Source organism: Macrobrachium nipponense, chromosome 28, assembly GCF_015104395.2.
Source record: "Macrobrachium nipponense isolate FS-2020 chromosome 28, ASM1510439v2, whole genome shotgun sequence".
NCBI lineage: Eukaryota > Metazoa > Arthropoda > Malacostraca > Decapoda > Palaemonidae > Macrobrachium > Macrobrachium nipponense.
In genome coordinates this window covers 27,640,012-27,656,265 of record NC_087217.1, presented here as the reverse complement: position 1 = coordinate 27,656,265, position 16,254 = coordinate 27,640,012, and the positions used below count along the sequence as shown (strand labels likewise).

The window sequence follows — 16,254 nt, the reverse complement described above, 5'->3', positions numbered from 1 at the left end:
TGATTGTATGTCACCCTGTGATTCTAAATTAGCATTATGATGAGATCAGCCTTCTAGTTCTAGGTCAACCTTGGGATTTTAGGTCAGGAGGTCAACCCTCTAATTCTATGTCAATCTCGTGATTGTAGGTTTACTTTCTGATATGAGCTTTTGTCAAGGTTAGCCTAGTGATTTTAGATCAGCCTTGTGATTCAAGGTTAACCTTGTGATTCTGTGCCAACCTGCCAACCTTTAGGTTCTAGGTTAACTTATGATACGAGATCAATCTTCTAATTCAGGGTCAGCCTTCCAACCCAAGTTCAAACTCATGATTCTATGTCAACCTTAGGATTGTAGGTTCTGCTACGAGATCAACTTTTAACCCAAGGTCAACCTTGGGATTCCAGGTTAACCTTGTGCTAAGAGATCACCCTTCTCATCCAAGGTGAACCTTCCAGTTCAAGGTTAACCTTGGGATTGTAGGTTACCCTTCTGATACGAGACCAGCCTTCTAGTCCAAGGTCGACCTTCTAATTCAAGGTCAAACTTGGGATTATAGGTCAGCCCTCTGAATCTAAACAGCCTTCTAACTCAAGGTTAACCTCCTAACCCAAGGTCGAGCGAGTGGTGAGGCAGGACGAGGAAGTGGCCAACGAGGCAGCCGAAGCAGCCAACGTCATCCGGAAGGAGTGCGAGGCTGAGCTGAACCTGGCCCTCCCGCTCCTGGAGGAGGCCACGGAAGCCCTGAACACCATCAAGCAGGACGACATCGTCTTCATCAAGGCTATGAAGAATCCTCCGGCGGGCGTCAAGCTCGTCATGGAGGCCGTCTGCGTCCTCCTGGTAAGTGGGGAGGGGCAAGGGCCAGCTCTTTCTTTCTTTACAATTATTTCTTTATTTATTTATTTTTATTTTTTTATACACTTAATTTTTTTATTTATTAAATTATTTATTTATTTATTCATTCATTTATATATTTGTTTATTTTTTATTTATTCATTTATTATTTCTTCATTCACTTCTTTATTTATTCATTTATATATTTGTTTATTTTTTATTCATATATTTATTCATTTATATGTTAAATCATCCACTTCTTTATTTATTCATTTATATATTTGTTGATTTTTATTCATTTCTTTATCCATTTATTATTTCTTCATTCACTTCTTTATTTATTTATATTTGTTTATTTTTTATTCATTTGTTTATTCATTTACGTATTTCTTCATCCACTTCTTTATTTATTTATTTATTTATTTGTTTATTTTTTTATCCATTTGTTTATTCATTTATGTATATATTTATCCACTTCTTTATTTATTCATTATATATTTGTTTATTTGTTATTCATTTGTTTATTCATTTATGTATTTATTTATCCACTTATTTATGTATTCATTTATATATTTGTTTATATTTTATTCATTTGTTTTTTCATTTATGTATTTCTTCATTCACTTCTTTATTTATTCATTTATTTATTTATGTATTTATCCTCTGATGGGATGAGATACTTGCCTCTTAAAAAGTACCTGGTTAAATAATTATTTATATTAAATCAAATATGTTTTCATTTACCGAGTCGTCATAGTGTTTACTTGTTTGCTTATACAAACAGACACAAAATTTATTTATTCACCAGAGATGGTATTAACCCTTAAAAACAAAGCTATAACTCTTTCTAGAAAAACGTCAAATTTTGAATTTCTGAGATGACTGACCCTCAAAAACAAATATCTTCCTCCATTGCGATTTTTAAAAGGTATGATAATAATAAGTTCATTTCTTCTTCTTATTCTTCTTCTTCTTTTGAATAAACGTCATATTCTTTAGGAGGTTGAATTTCAAGTGAATGACCCCTTTATCGGGCTTGTTCTATATGAATAGTTTTCATCTTCTTAATGTATAATAATAATAATAATAAGAATAATCTTCTTCAACCAAGGGAGAAAAACCAGACCGCATACCGGATCCTCAAGGTACAGGCAAGATGGTGGAAGAATTTTGGTCAGTCAGCAAAAGACTTCTGGGAGACATCAAATTTAAGGTAAAAAAAAATTTCTGTAACTTCTCATTCACTAATAAACATATTTTCAGTGTGTAAAATTATTTCTGAGTTTTATTGACTTTTAAAACACATTTTCATAAGGTTAAAATGATTTCCGACTTCTCATTGACTAGTAAACACATGATCACTTATTAAAACAGAATGATAGTGTGTTTACTATTATGTTTATTGACTTGCAAACACTTTACCATTATGTGAATTAGGTTTATGAAGTAACAAGACCAGTAAAGTTGTTGATGTGTAGATGCGATGTCCTAAAACAGGAAGAATATGAATATTTTGTTTATGAATTTTGATTTGAGTAAACAATGAGGTTATTCATGTTGAGATGTAATATATGAAACTTATAAATGTACGAAATGTGAGTCGAATCATTACAGTATAATGATCCAGATGTAGTCTGCAGTGTATATATATTTTCATATATATATATATATATATATATATATATATATATATATATATTATATATATATATATATAAGAAAAGTACGCCGAATATGTATGATTATTGTATATATTCTTCTAACCAACTACCTCTAGGCCGTTAGGCAAGGACGTAAATGTAGAATAAACATTTTCTGAAAGGATCCTCAGAGGACGAAATCAGCTGAAATTCTCATGTGTTATTTTTTTACTTTTATCACATTTTCGACTTTGGAATGGAATGCTTACCTTCGACCCCTAGCTGCAACCACTTTCGTTCCTTTTACTGTACCTCCTTTCATATTATCTTTCTTCCTCGTGCTTTCCACCCTCTCCTAACACTTGATTCATAGTGCAACTGCGTGGAGGTTTTCCTCCTGTTACACCTTTCAAACCTTTTGACTTTGAATTTCCATTTCAGCACTGAATGACCTCATATGTCCCAGTGCTTGAGTTCTATATTCAACTCAACTCAGCAATGTCATCATTTCTATCTATTTATTCCAAATGGAGCTGAATATGAAAACGAGTCATGTTTAAACCTTCACTTCCAGGAAAACCTCCTCAACTTCGACAAGGAGAACATCAGCCAGAAAGCCATTCAGACGATCCGTTCGAAGTATGTGGACAACGACGATTTTAAACCCGAGAAGATTAAAGTGGCCTCAAAGGCTGCGGAAAGTAAGTGTTGAAGTGTGCCTCCTTATAAGTCTGGTTCAGTAGCTCTGCAGGTGGTTACTGGACCACTTTTCTTAACATGCTGTGCATTTTTAAACTGTATTATGTATCACTACATCAGTATTTTAGTCCTATTTTTTTACCATTGTCCTTGGCAGAATTAAATTTTTAAGCTGAACTATAACAAGTTCTTGACATTTATTCTTCTTTCTGGATTTACAAAATTCTCTCATAACTTCTGTCTAATGTCACTGACCTGTCCTTTTGGATAATGAAGGCAAACTTAGCCCGAACAAAGACTATTTTTCTTTCTGAAAACCTCTGTACATTAGGTGTAGTCTAGTCCTTATGGAAAGCTTCCATCTTCCAGGCTTATGTAAGTGGGTCCTAGCTATGGAGCGATACGAAGAAGTCGACAGGAAGGTCGCCCCCAAACGTGAGGCCCTTCAGAGGGCCGACCAGCAGTACCAGGGACTCATGGGAGAGTTGAGGAAGAAGCAGGAAGCCCTGAGAGGAGTCCAGGAAGAGTTGGCCGGACTGCAGGCAGAGCTAGACACCGTGAAGAAGGAAAAACTGGAATTGGAGCAGACGGTGAGTTGAACTGGAACAGATGGTGAGTTAAAGCTGCTAGACTGAGATCGAAGAAGCTGTTATAGAAGTCAGTGTCTCTTGTCCCTTTTCTTAACATTGTGTAATTTTATTTGGTTTTTCGAGTCGAAATAAACACACTGACGGAGAATAGATAGATATGAGCTTAGTATCACTACACTGGCATGGAATTTGAAATGGACTTCAGCTGTTTTTATCATTTTTCATGACCTGCAATTCAGAAATACTACAGGAGCTGATGCAAGATAATGAAATTTGCATTGCTGCGTAGCCCAATCACTTAAAAAGGAGGTTTTACTATCTCCTTTTCTCTTCAAGACTTTATGTGACTCATCTGTATCTTAAACTGTCGAGTTTTCTTTGTTGTCTACAGGTAGAGTTATGTAGCATCAAGAAAGACCGAGCTGAACAGCTGCTAGCTGCCCTAGGAGGCGAGAAAACTCGATGGACTGACAATGCCCATCACCTGGCACAGGTCTACATCTTTCTCACAGGTCAGTCTGGCAGAATTGGTTGGACTTCGAGTCTCTGGTATCTTGGGTATGTTTAGTGATTGAGAAATGGGGATTATAAAGGTTTTCAGAAGTAATGATGTGTGTGTGTTCCAAGACTACAGTACATGGCTTGTAAATTGGGGCCAGCGCAATGAACCAAGAGTGGCGGTTTTTCTGGAAGGGCCTCACCACCAAAAATTATTGTAAATGATGGAAAACCAAATGCTGAAGAAGAAAAGGAAAGACGATCAAAACAAATGAATGGTTAATACAACTTATTTTTTGAAAATATGTAAGGAAGCCATACTTAAACTTAGTTTTCATATAATCCTGTTAGTTATATAGCATCCTGTTTTTAGAAGATAAAACACAACTAGTAAACAAAACAAATACTGTATTCAGAGCTATCCCAGTTTGGGAATACTTGCTAGGCCTATTAATACTTTCTCTAATGTATATTTTCCCTCATTACGTATAAGGTTTCTAATATTGCACCTCGAGCTTTCACTTACCTTCACAAGGGGGACCTCTTACTATAGCTGGTTCACTTAAGGTAGATTCTTGGATGAGCCATATGCTTACGAGACATTTGTTTGGCGACAGCTGATTGGCTGGTACCGGGAGGTAAGGCAGCTCCCAGCCAATCAGCGGCCGCCAAACAAACGTCTCGTAGGCATAGGGCTCACCCAAGAATCTACCTTAAGTAAACCAGCTGTAGTAGTAATTATACTACTGACGTGATTTATTTATCTAATGAACTTATTTCAGGCGACATGTTGTTAGCTGCTGGGGACATAGCTTACCTTGGGGCCTTCACACCAGAGTATCGTGCAGAGCAGACTGCCCGTTGGCTGCAGGAGTGCAGAGACCGTGGGGTGCCCTGTTCTGGAGAGTTTGAGCTGGCTTCGGTAAGTATAGAGACAGAGTTTTATACTGGATTTAGTAAGTGTAGAGACAGACACAGAGACAGAACTTTTAGCTTCAGTAAGTGTAGAGACAAAGACAGGGACAGAGATTTATACTGGCTTCAGTAAGTGTAAAGACAAAGACAGAGGGACAGATATTTAGACTGGCTTCAGTAAGTGCAGAGACAGACACAGAGACAGAGATTTAGACTGGCTTCAGCAAGTGCAGAGGCAGGTATACAGACAGAGATTTAGACTGGCTTCAGTAAATGTAGAGGCTATACAGAGACAGAGATTTAGAACCTTGTTCTGGAGAGTTTGAGCTGGCTTTGGTAAGTCCAGAGACAGATATAGACTGGGTTCAGTAAGTGTAGAGACAGATATACAGACAAGACATTTAAAACCTTGTTCTGGAGAGTCTGAGCTGGCATCAGTAAGTCCAGAGACAGAGATTTAGAACCAGACACTTATTCATTGATCAGCATCCACATCTTCAGCATCACTCACACCCAGTTTTTCTTGCCCTTCGCCAACAGGCCCTTGGTGACCCCCTGACCATCAGGGACTGGACCTTGAACGGCCTCCCAACAGACCCCTTCAGCATCGACAATGGCGTCATCATCAGGTAGGAACAGCCCGGGAAAAATGAAGCTGGTAGTAAACCCAGAGCTTGGTGTAGAGGAATGGAAATTGCCAGCAAACATACCCTAGCGACAGAGTTACAAATCAGTCCACCTTCGTCCCCTAGCTCCCATGGTGGGGGAGTGCCGTCAGTACACCTCAAGCATGGTGCACTGTAGGCATTACTTAAGGTTCTTTGCAGCGTCCCTTCGACTCATAACTGCAATCCCTTTCATTCCTTTTACTGTACCTCCACTCGTATTCTTCCTTCCATCTTACTTTCCATCCTCTCCTGTCACACCTTTCAAACCTTTTACTCTCAATTTCCCGTTCAGCGCAGAATGACCTCGCTAGTCCCATCGCTTGGCCTTTGGCCTAGATTCTATATTCTATGCTATTCTGCAAATCAGTCCAGGTAACTGGCAATAACTGGTGGAGATTATTAATAAACAACAATGAACTTGTGCCTTATCAACAGCAGCAGATTGATTATCAGCTGTTCAGGGGCGATTATCTGCGCATTGGCTTCAATCGCCGAGGCTAATTATGGAGATTACAAATGATTGTTCACTGATCATCTATATGTTTGGTCTGATAAACGAGGGTCTCATTAACAGCAGGTGGTTAGTTATTAACGTGTAATTACCTTTTGACGGGAAATGAATAATGGCATCTGACACCTTTGGTAATGACTGGCCGTTCAAAGTTATTATTATTATTATTAAACAAATTTATATTGTTTTTAACTGAATATGTTATTATTATTATTAAGCAACTCTACAAGTTGTGTTTTTCCATTGAATATATTATTACGTATTGTTATTATTATTATTATTATTATTATTATTATTATTATTATTATTATTATTTATTATTATTATTATTATATAATACAACTGTATACGTTGTGTTTTTCAGCTGAATATATATTATTATTATTATAATAATAATAATTATTATTATTATTATTATTATTATTATTATTATTATTATTATTATTATTATTATTATTATTATTATTATTATTATACAACTGTAAACGTTGTGTTTTTCAACTGAATATATTATTAATTTTATTATTATTATTATTATTATTATTATTATTATTATTATTATTATTATTATTATTATTATTTACTGTGTAGTATTTTTCCAACTGAATATAATCTGTGACTTCAGCCTAATATTTGAAATCACAAATCACCGACACCAACCTCTTCCGCATAACGTGTGTCCTCTGTGACCTCTGTGACCTTCCTTCCCTCCCACCGCAGCAACACCACCCGCTGGCCCCTCCTGATCGACCCTCAGGGTCAGGCCAACAAGTGGATCCGGAACATGGAGAAGGACAATTCGCTCCAGGTGGTCAAACTATCGGATCCGGACTTCATTCGGACACTGGAAAACTGCGTCCAGTTCGGACAGCCGGTTAGTTTCTCTCTCTCTCTCTCTCTCTCTCTCTCTCTCTCTCTCTCTTCTCTTTTCTCTTTTCTCTTCTCTTCTCTTCTCTTCTCTCTCTCTCTTCTCTAGGAACCTGCGTTCGATCCCATGAGCGAGGCAGGGAAGTGTTTAGCGTATTGCCTGAACTATCCTTTATACTTCGGTTGAACTAAGTAGTGAATTGTATTATAATACCTTATGATTCGACTGTTGTGGGTCACAGATGGAGTGTGTGTGTGTGTGTGTGTGAGAGAGAGAGAGAGAGAGAGAGAGAGAGAGAGAGAGAGAGAGAGAGAGAGAAAATCAGAAAGCAGAGAGAGAAAATAACAAGCATCTTTGATCAGTACTCACTCGCGATGTATATCAATTTATCTGGATGAATAATTTATACTCTGATCCTTTCATTTAGGCCCTGCTATAAATAGTAATGTCAGGTCCTCTGATCCTTTCAATTATTGTTCCCTCCTGAAGGTGCTTCTAGAGAACGTAGGAGAAGAACTGGACCCGATTCTAGAACCACTTTTATTGAAGCAGACTTTCAAACAGAGCGGTTCCACCTGCATCAAGCTGGGAGATGCCACAATCGAGTATTCGGCAGAATTCAGGTGAGGTTCATTGGACAAGATCGTCAGGTATACCTGTCTTGTCCACCTGTATTAATCTAAGGAATGTTCCCACTGAATAATAAGCAGATCTCAGGTGGGGTTGATTGGATGACCACAAATACACTAGTCCACTTCCACCTGTACATAGCCGGGAGAAGCGATCAATGAATACATTGTAGCTCTTAGAGGAGGTTAATTGGAAAATCAATGCAGGTTTTTGCTAGCGACACTAGGCAGGTTGCTTCTGCAAATAGTGTGGTATTTTCTAGTATCAGACTTAATGCTCAGTTTGGTAGGAGTTTCATCTTGGCTGCAACCATAGTTTGGAATAAGTTTGCTTAGTGCACTGTGGAATTGTCCGATCTACAAATATGAAAGAGAGGAACAAATTCATTTCTGCTCTCTGCTGATGATGTCTCCTGGATTTCAGGTTTATCGGTTTTATTTTCTATTTCTTCCTATTTACATATTTATCACCCTTTACCATTATCTCTCTCTCTCTCTCTCTCTCTCTCTCTCTCTCTCTCTCTCTCTCTCTCTCTCTCTCTCTCAGTTTTTGTAATGGAAGTTTCTTCAGCAAGTTGTGTGCATATTGAATAAATTTATTATTATTATTACTAGCAAATATATGTATACAGAAATTATTCATGATAAATTCATAAAGTAAGTAAGTCTACGGGAATCCCTTCTAATCCCCACCCACTTCGGAGGGGAAGGGGGAGAGGTAAGATTGAAACCCCATTATAAACAGGGGTCACCACTATACGCCTGCCAAGTTTCATTATAGTAAGATGATTATCAATTATTATTACCATTCCTCGACGCATTTCAGAATGTACCTAACGACGAAGCTGAGCAACCCCAACTACGTCCCGGAAGTGTCTGTCAAGGTCACCCTCGTCAACTTCGCCCTGACGGGCGCCGGCCTCGAGGACCAGCTTCTGGCTCTCGTCGTCGCCCACGAGAAACCGGAGCTGGAGGAGGAGAGGGTCACCCTCATGCTCCAGACGGCGCAGAATAAGAAGTGAGTGACCTTTGAGTTATAGGTCAATTTTTGGTGTCAGTGTTTCCTTTGGGGGGTCAAGGGAAGGTCGAGGGGAATAGCAGCTTCGTCCTTAAAGTCTTCTTGCTCAGCAAATGGAAGGCTTGGTTTTCGTTTTTCTCAAATCTCCCCCTAAATCGATTTATTCTTTCTCTGTCTTTATAACAACCCCAGAATCTTGCCTCGCTTCTGTAAATCTCCCCAATAAAGTCCCATTTCTTCTTACTTTGTCTACTCATCAAATCTCCCAGTAATCTCTTATTTCGTACTTTATTTTCTCATTGAATCTCCCCATAATCTCTTATTTCTTACTTTATCTTCTCATCAAATCTCCCAGTAATCACTTATGTCTTATTTTCTTTACTTTTTAAAAATCCCCATAATCTCTTATTTCTTACTTTATTTTCTCATTAAATCTCCCCATAATCTCTTACTGCTTACTTTATCTTTTCATCAGATCTCCCAGTAATCTCTCATTTCTTCTTACTTTATCTTCTCATCAAATCTCCCAGTAATCTCTCATTTCTTCTTACTTTATTTTCTCATCATATCTCCCAGTAATCTCTCATTTCTTCTTACTGTATCTTCTCATCAAATTTCCCAGTAATATCTCATTTATTCTTACTTTATCTTCTGTAAAATCTCCCAAAAATCTTACCATCTTTCCTTCTCTACCTTTGCATTAAATCTCCCAAAAATCTCTCATTTCTTCTTACTTTGTCTTCTCATTAAATCCCCCAATAATCTCTCATTTCATCTTACTTTATCTACCGGAAAATCTTCCATTTCATCCTACTTTATCTTCTCAAGAAATTACCTCCGGAAATCTCCCACTTACTTTGTCTTCTCATTAAATCTCCCATTTCATCTTCCTTTATCTTCCGGAAAATCTCTCCTTTTTTTTTTACTTTGTCTTCTCATTAAATCTCCCAATAATTTCCCGTTTCATCTTACTTTATCTGCCGGAAAATGCTTCATTTCATTTCCTTTATCTTCTCATTAAATCTCCCATTAATCTCCCATTTCATCTTACTTTATTTTCCAGAAAATCTCTCATTTCATTTAACTTTATCTTCTCATTAAATCTCCCGATAATATTATTTCCTTTCATTCTATCTTCTTGAAAATCATTAAATCACCTCTAAAAAAAAAAATCCTTCTTCTCTCCCCACAGGAACCTGAAGGAGCTGGAGGACCGTATCCTGTCGACCCTGTCCTCCTCGAAGGGCAGCATCCTGGAGGATGAGACGGCCATCAACATCCTCAGTGACGCCAACAGGCTCGTTAAGGAGACGCAGGAGAAACAGGCCATCGCTGAGGAAACGGAGAAGAAGGTAACTGAAAGAAGCTGTTTTGTACATTTTTTTCTGTAAATATACCTGTTTGTACTTCTGTTCATACTACTAATGGTAGAGTCTTACTGTCTAATGAGCACTGTATTCATGGGAAGCTTGCATTTCAAGTCAGTGGCCCCTGTGGGCTTGTTCCATGTTAGTAGGTTTCTGAATAATAATAATAATAATAATAATAATAAAATAATAATAATAATAATAATAATAATAATAATAATAATAATGTTGGTGTTGTTGATAATAATCTGGCTACCACTTGGTTTTTCATGTAATAATAATAATAATAATAATAATAATAATAATAATAATAATAATCATAATAATAAATAATAATAAATAATAATAATAATAATAATATTGTGATCTTGATAATAATAATCTAGCTACCAATTCTGTTGATGGGTGTTAAATGTTATTTTTTTTTTATTGAATTAAAAATCTTCCATTTTTACTTTAAATATTTGCTGTTATGCCTCTGTTCAAAGATGATTAGTCTACTTATCCTTGCATGAAACATTAACAATATAGCTGGCATGTCTATCACCTCTATCCCATTCTTCAACGAGCATTCCTATTGACTGTTTCGGCTCCGTTGCCTCAGAGCTGGACCAGTCATAAAGAGTTAAAAGACCCTTTCAAATCTGTAACAGAACCTGCCCAATCTGTTTACATGTGCCTCTCCATCCTCTCCAGATCAACGCCACCCGCCTGGGCTACCGCCCAGTGGCCGTGACAGCCTCCATCTTGTTCTTCACGCTGCGTGACCTGACCTGCCTCGACCCCATGTACCAGTACTCGCTGTCTTGGTTCGTCAACCTATTCTCAAACTCCATCGACAACTCGGAGAAGGCGAGCGAGCTCAACGATAGGCTTGTGGCTCTGAGCAGTCACTTCACCTTGAGTCTGTACCACAACGTCTGCACTGGGCTCTTTGAGAAGGTTAGGCAGTGGTTACCCTGATCAGGGACTAATATTACTTCATTGTGTGTATAGTTCTGCTTCTGGATAGTATTCTTCATTTCCTGCTCTGTAAATACTAGTCCTAACTCTTGATAGTACTTTCCCTATGTTATTGCTCTTTCTATTACAAGACAAACAAACAAAAAAACAAATATATATATATATATATATATATATATATATATATTTTTTTTATTACTGGATAGTACTAATGCATGTGAATCAGTCTATGTCTGGATAGTGCTCTTCATTTCTGGTGTATAGCAGTACTGTACGATTACTGTTCTGTAAACAGTCCCATTCCTTGTTAGTACTTTCCCTATGCTATTGCTCTTTACACTACAAAAAACATTTGTATTTTTATTACTTTATAGTAGTAATTCATGTAAATCATTTTATATATGGTGAGAAATCTTTTGTCCAATATATCCACTTTAAATATACCATCTTAAATAACCTTATTCATTATAGTACTTTTCTTCTCCTACAGATACAGAATAGTTTCATTTCAAAATCCATAAGAGCTCTTTCCCCTTTCCAGGACAAACTCGTCTTCTCCTTCTTGATGTGCGTCAACCTCCAGCGATCCGAGAACCAGGTGGAGGACTCCGAGTGGCTCTTCCTCCTCACGGGCGGCGTGGCTCTCGCAACGGATCCACAGCCTAATCCTGCCTCTGAATGGCTTCCAGAGACGTCCTGGCAGCAGTTCCAGTGGCTCTCCTGTTTAGGGTCCTTGAAGGTATCCTGTGGTTTGCTTTTCCAGTTATTATTTTTTCTTGATTAAGAATTTAATTTCTCTGAAACTTGGGTCTAGTTAATAATTATGCCCTTCCACTCATTATCTGTGGCCCAACACAGTTAATCATGTACCAGGTACCCAAATCAATGCTTAGGTCATGCAGAGAGTGAAATTTACTGTAGTGCACGTAGAGAAATCATTCTTGCTTGAGAAGACAACCATGGCCTTTCATATCATAACAATGTATACAGGCAGTTCCCGGCTTACGACGGATTCAGCTTACGACGTTCCGAGTTTACGACACTTCAATTATATTCATCAGAAATAATTTCCAGGTTTACAACGCATGTTCCAGGCTTATGTTGCTTACGTCGCTGATCTGGCAGATGAAATGACTCCAAAAATGCAAAATAATCAATGTTTGAAGGTTTTTTTGATGAAATATGGAATAAAAATGCATTTTACATCATTTTAAATAAACCCTCAGCATTAGAAGTAAGGTTTTCTTAGAATTTTTGATGATTTTCCGGCTTACAACAATTTTCGGCTTAAGAACGGAACCCCGTCATAACCTGGGGACTGCCTTATATATGTATATATATATATATATATATATATATATAAGATATATATATATCTATATCTATATATATATATATATATATAGAGATATATATATCTAATATATATATATATCTCAATATATATATATATATATATATATATATAAGCTATATATATATAGATTAATTATAGATATATATATATAGATTATATAATCTATATATAGTATCTATATATATATCTATAATATATATCATATATATACATATATATATATATATACATATATATATATATATATATATATATATATATATATATATATATATATATGTATATATATATATATCTAAGTAAGAAGATTATATATAATATAGATATTATATATATTATAATTTATATATTTTATAGATTATATATATTATATATATATTATATTATTATTATAAATAGACAGTTTTTAACAGGGTTTTTCTGATACACCAGCATCTCGTCGACGACTGCAAGGCTCACTTAGCTGACTGGCGGAGGGTGTTCGAGTCTGAGTCCCCGCAGAAGGAGACCATTCCCTGTGACCCAGAGAAGCCCTTGTCCAGGATGCAGCTGCTCTGTGTCCTTCGGTGCCTCCGTCCGGATAAGGTCGTGGCTGCCATCCAGGATTACGTTGCGGGTAGGAACATTTCAATTATAATGAGAACTTTTGTTTTATATTACTGTGCTAATGACTTAAGTGTTCATGGCTTATTCGTTCATGGCGTATTCCATTTTGTAAGAGTTTTATCAAAATGTTTCGTTTCTAAAATATTACTGAAATTTTTTGTGAATGTGTTTTAAGTTTTAATAATAATATGACTGGTAAAAATTTTCTGTTATAGCAGAATACCATCTAATAAAAGGAGCCCACAAATACACCAAAATATAAAAAATAAGTGCTATATTTCAGAGATGGCTGTCTGGCATTAGCTACCGGAAGAGAGAGATGGCAGTCTGAAATATAGGTAATGTACTGAAACTTATTTATCTTTAAAATCCACAGATCTGTTAGGCAAGGCTTACATAGAAGCCCCACCATTCGACCTGGCCCGCACCTACGTGGATTCCAACTGCTGTCTTCCTCTGATCTTCCTCCTGACGCCTGGAGCCGATCCGACTAACCTCCTCCTAAAGTTTGCCGAGGACCAGGTATATTAGTAAAAGGGTTTTTGACGATTACTCAAGATTTTGGCTGCAAAGGGATATACGCACAGCTGGGTAGTTGCTAAGCTATATTGTTATGCAATAAAACTATTTTATTGTCTTTTTCCTGAAGCATTGCCACCAGCTAGGGATCCCGTTGCGTCTGAAGTTTGGGGCAATATGATGAGGCGACTGAGGGATAACTCATGAATTGCTGACTATAAAATACAGTCGATTGTCCTTCCCCCAGGGCATGGGCGGAGACCGCCTGCAGAGCGTGTCCCTGGGTCAAGGGCAGGGCCCTGTGGCGAGACGCCTCATCGAGGAAGGAATGCGCATAGGAACGTGGGTCCTTCTGCAGAACTGCCATCTTGCCAAGTCCTTCATGCCGCAGCTGGAGAAGGTGAGTTCTTGTCCTATGAATCTTCAGTTCGAAGATACAATGCATTACTACCCTAATGCTATTCTCCTTAGATTTTAATAGATTTTTATCTATTTATTGATTTATTGAATTATTGTTTTCTACTAAGTGAGTCTTTCTGTATTTCCCTTTAATTTCTCGTCTTCCTAAAGCACAATATCTTCATTGGAAGCTTGAATTTCAAGTCATTGGTCCCTGTGGGCTTGTTCCATATGAATATGATATAATATAATAATAATAATAATAATAACATAATTTGTTGTTTCCTCCTGACTTAAACTACACTTTTTCTCTTTTCATTCGGCCCTGGACTAGATTTTGGTAGCAGGTTTATGTATAGTGTCCTAAATCTTATCGTCTATTTATCCCATTTATTTCTTTCTTGATTTCTTCATCGACGCAGCTCTGCGAAGACCTCAACCCGGAAACGACCCACGCCGACTTCAGGCTGTGGTTGACCAGCTACCCTGCCGCCCATTTCCCCGTCAGCGTCCTGCAATCGAGCATCAAGATGGTCACTGAGCCTCCCAAGGGCCTCAGGGCGAACCTGAAGAGGTGAGTGGTCTCTTTGAGTCTCTTGGTTTTCATACCTGCTAGTTTTTCATAATTTTCTGATTTGCGGTGGGGGCCGTGGTTGAGGGTGCATAAGTATACACTGGGCCTTTGGTTTAAAAGAAATTCAAGGTGTATATTTTGGACAGTTAATTTTTATTATAATTTTCTTCCATTTGCTTTGGGTCTGTTTAAGGTCTTCTTCGATTTCCACAGTCAAAGTTCAAGGTTGTGTGTATGTGCGTGTTTTCAAAGGCCTACGTAATATTCTTTTATTCGCCCCCCTCCCCTCAACCCCCCCACAATCAACTCGGGGCCTTCAGCCTGTGCTTTCAAGAAATGGAACAATGTCTGTATTGAAAAAAGAACGTCGGGATTATTAATTTTATTTTAGTTGCGTTGATATTTAGAGAAATTCTTTTACAACATTTAGATATTTTTCTCCCTGGATTCACGTTATAGCTGTTTGATTTCGAAGTCAGTCTGAGCTAAAATCATATTTGGAGACCACAGAGTTCTTTGAGTGACACGGTTCAGGGACAGCCATCCTTCCGATATTTTTTGTGATACTTTTGACTTTATGGCCTCTTTGTAAATCAGAAGGAAGGTTGATTGATTTTACGTTATCTGGCTTGGCAACTATGAGTGATTTTTCCATATTTTATAATATGTTAATGTCAGAATTACATGATCTGTCCTATGTATGGTTAATGTTTTTCATATTTCTTTGATGTCAGCTAGTAACCTTCTTAAAAAATAATCCTTCTTCTTACAAATAATCCTTCTTGAAAAAATATGTTATCTTTAGATGTTATCTTTGTTATATAACTGTGTATTGACACTTTTTCAGCCTCGGGATATGACCCTATTAGCGAAATAAGTATGATATGTGTAGATGATGCAGTCTTTGTCTAAAAACATATTATTTTGATGACATGCTCTTAGTCTCATAAGTATTATTTAGTCAGCGTAATCACATCCTATAAATCCATTATCGTACATATCAACGTAATCTATCTTATTTTCGTCTCATATTTGCATTATTTTTGTATCATTAGCTATTTCTGTTTCTTTGTGTTTTGACCAAAATCTGATCTTCAGCATTTTCTGTAAGAGTTAAATCCAAAATTCTTTGTCTAATGCACATATTGGGTATTGTGTTAGATATTTAGAAAACATGAGTCGTAATTGGTTCCTCTAAGTGCATAGAAAATCAGAACAAGTGTTCCTGTAACCACCCAGGAGACGATTGGCAACCTCTTCTCCAAGTTCGTCTAACAAAAAAAATTCGCAGCTCTTCCCTCAGGTTCCTCGAATATACTTCGTAACCGTCCTGTGATTGGCTAAAACTGATTGGCAAGTGCTCCCTTGAGTTCACTGAACATGGTTCGAAAACGTTCCTTAATTGTCTAAAGTCTAAAACTAATTGGCAGCTGTTCCGTCAATTCCAGAAAGAAAGTTCGCAGGCGTTCTTTCAAATGCCTACAGGTCCCAGAAAGTTTTGGACCTTTTACTGTCTACAATGATTGGTATCTGTTACCTCCAGTTCCCAGAAGATAGCTCTAAAACGTTCATTCAACTGTCTTAAATTTGATTAGCTACTAGATCTTCAAGTGCCTA

The 16,254-nt window shown here is 37.1% G+C and overlaps 1 protein-coding gene across 1 annotated transcript in view; it reads left to right on the top strand.

The window, feature by feature from the left end:
* Window positions 1–16,254, top strand: part of LOC135201137 (dynein axonemal heavy chain 7-like) — a 75,099-nt gene that overhangs the window by 44,165 nt on the left and 14,680 nt on the right. The window contains exons 56-72 of the mRNA XM_064230015.1: window positions 595–822; window positions 1,928–2,029; window positions 3,031–3,157; window positions 3,525–3,745; window positions 4,137–4,257; window positions 5,026–5,165; window positions 5,699–5,787; window positions 7,058–7,211; window positions 7,695–7,828; window positions 8,661–8,852; window positions 10,045–10,204; window positions 10,916–11,161; window positions 11,724–11,921; window positions 12,972–13,155; window positions 13,522–13,667; window positions 13,912–14,064; window positions 14,486–14,637. Coding sequence (XP_064086085.1) covers window positions 595–822; window positions 1,928–2,029; window positions 3,031–3,157; window positions 3,525–3,745; window positions 4,137–4,257; window positions 5,026–5,165; window positions 5,699–5,787; window positions 7,058–7,211; window positions 7,695–7,828; window positions 8,661–8,852; window positions 10,045–10,204; window positions 10,916–11,161; window positions 11,724–11,921; window positions 12,972–13,155; window positions 13,522–13,667; window positions 13,912–14,064; window positions 14,486–14,637 — 2,747 coding nt within the window. The remainder of the gene's footprint in view (window positions 1–594; window positions 823–1,927; window positions 2,030–3,030; window positions 3,158–3,524; window positions 3,746–4,136; window positions 4,258–5,025; window positions 5,166–5,698; window positions 5,788–7,057; window positions 7,212–7,694; window positions 7,829–8,660; window positions 8,853–10,044; window positions 10,205–10,915; window positions 11,162–11,723; window positions 11,922–12,971; window positions 13,156–13,521; window positions 13,668–13,911; window positions 14,065–14,485; window positions 14,638–16,254) is intronic.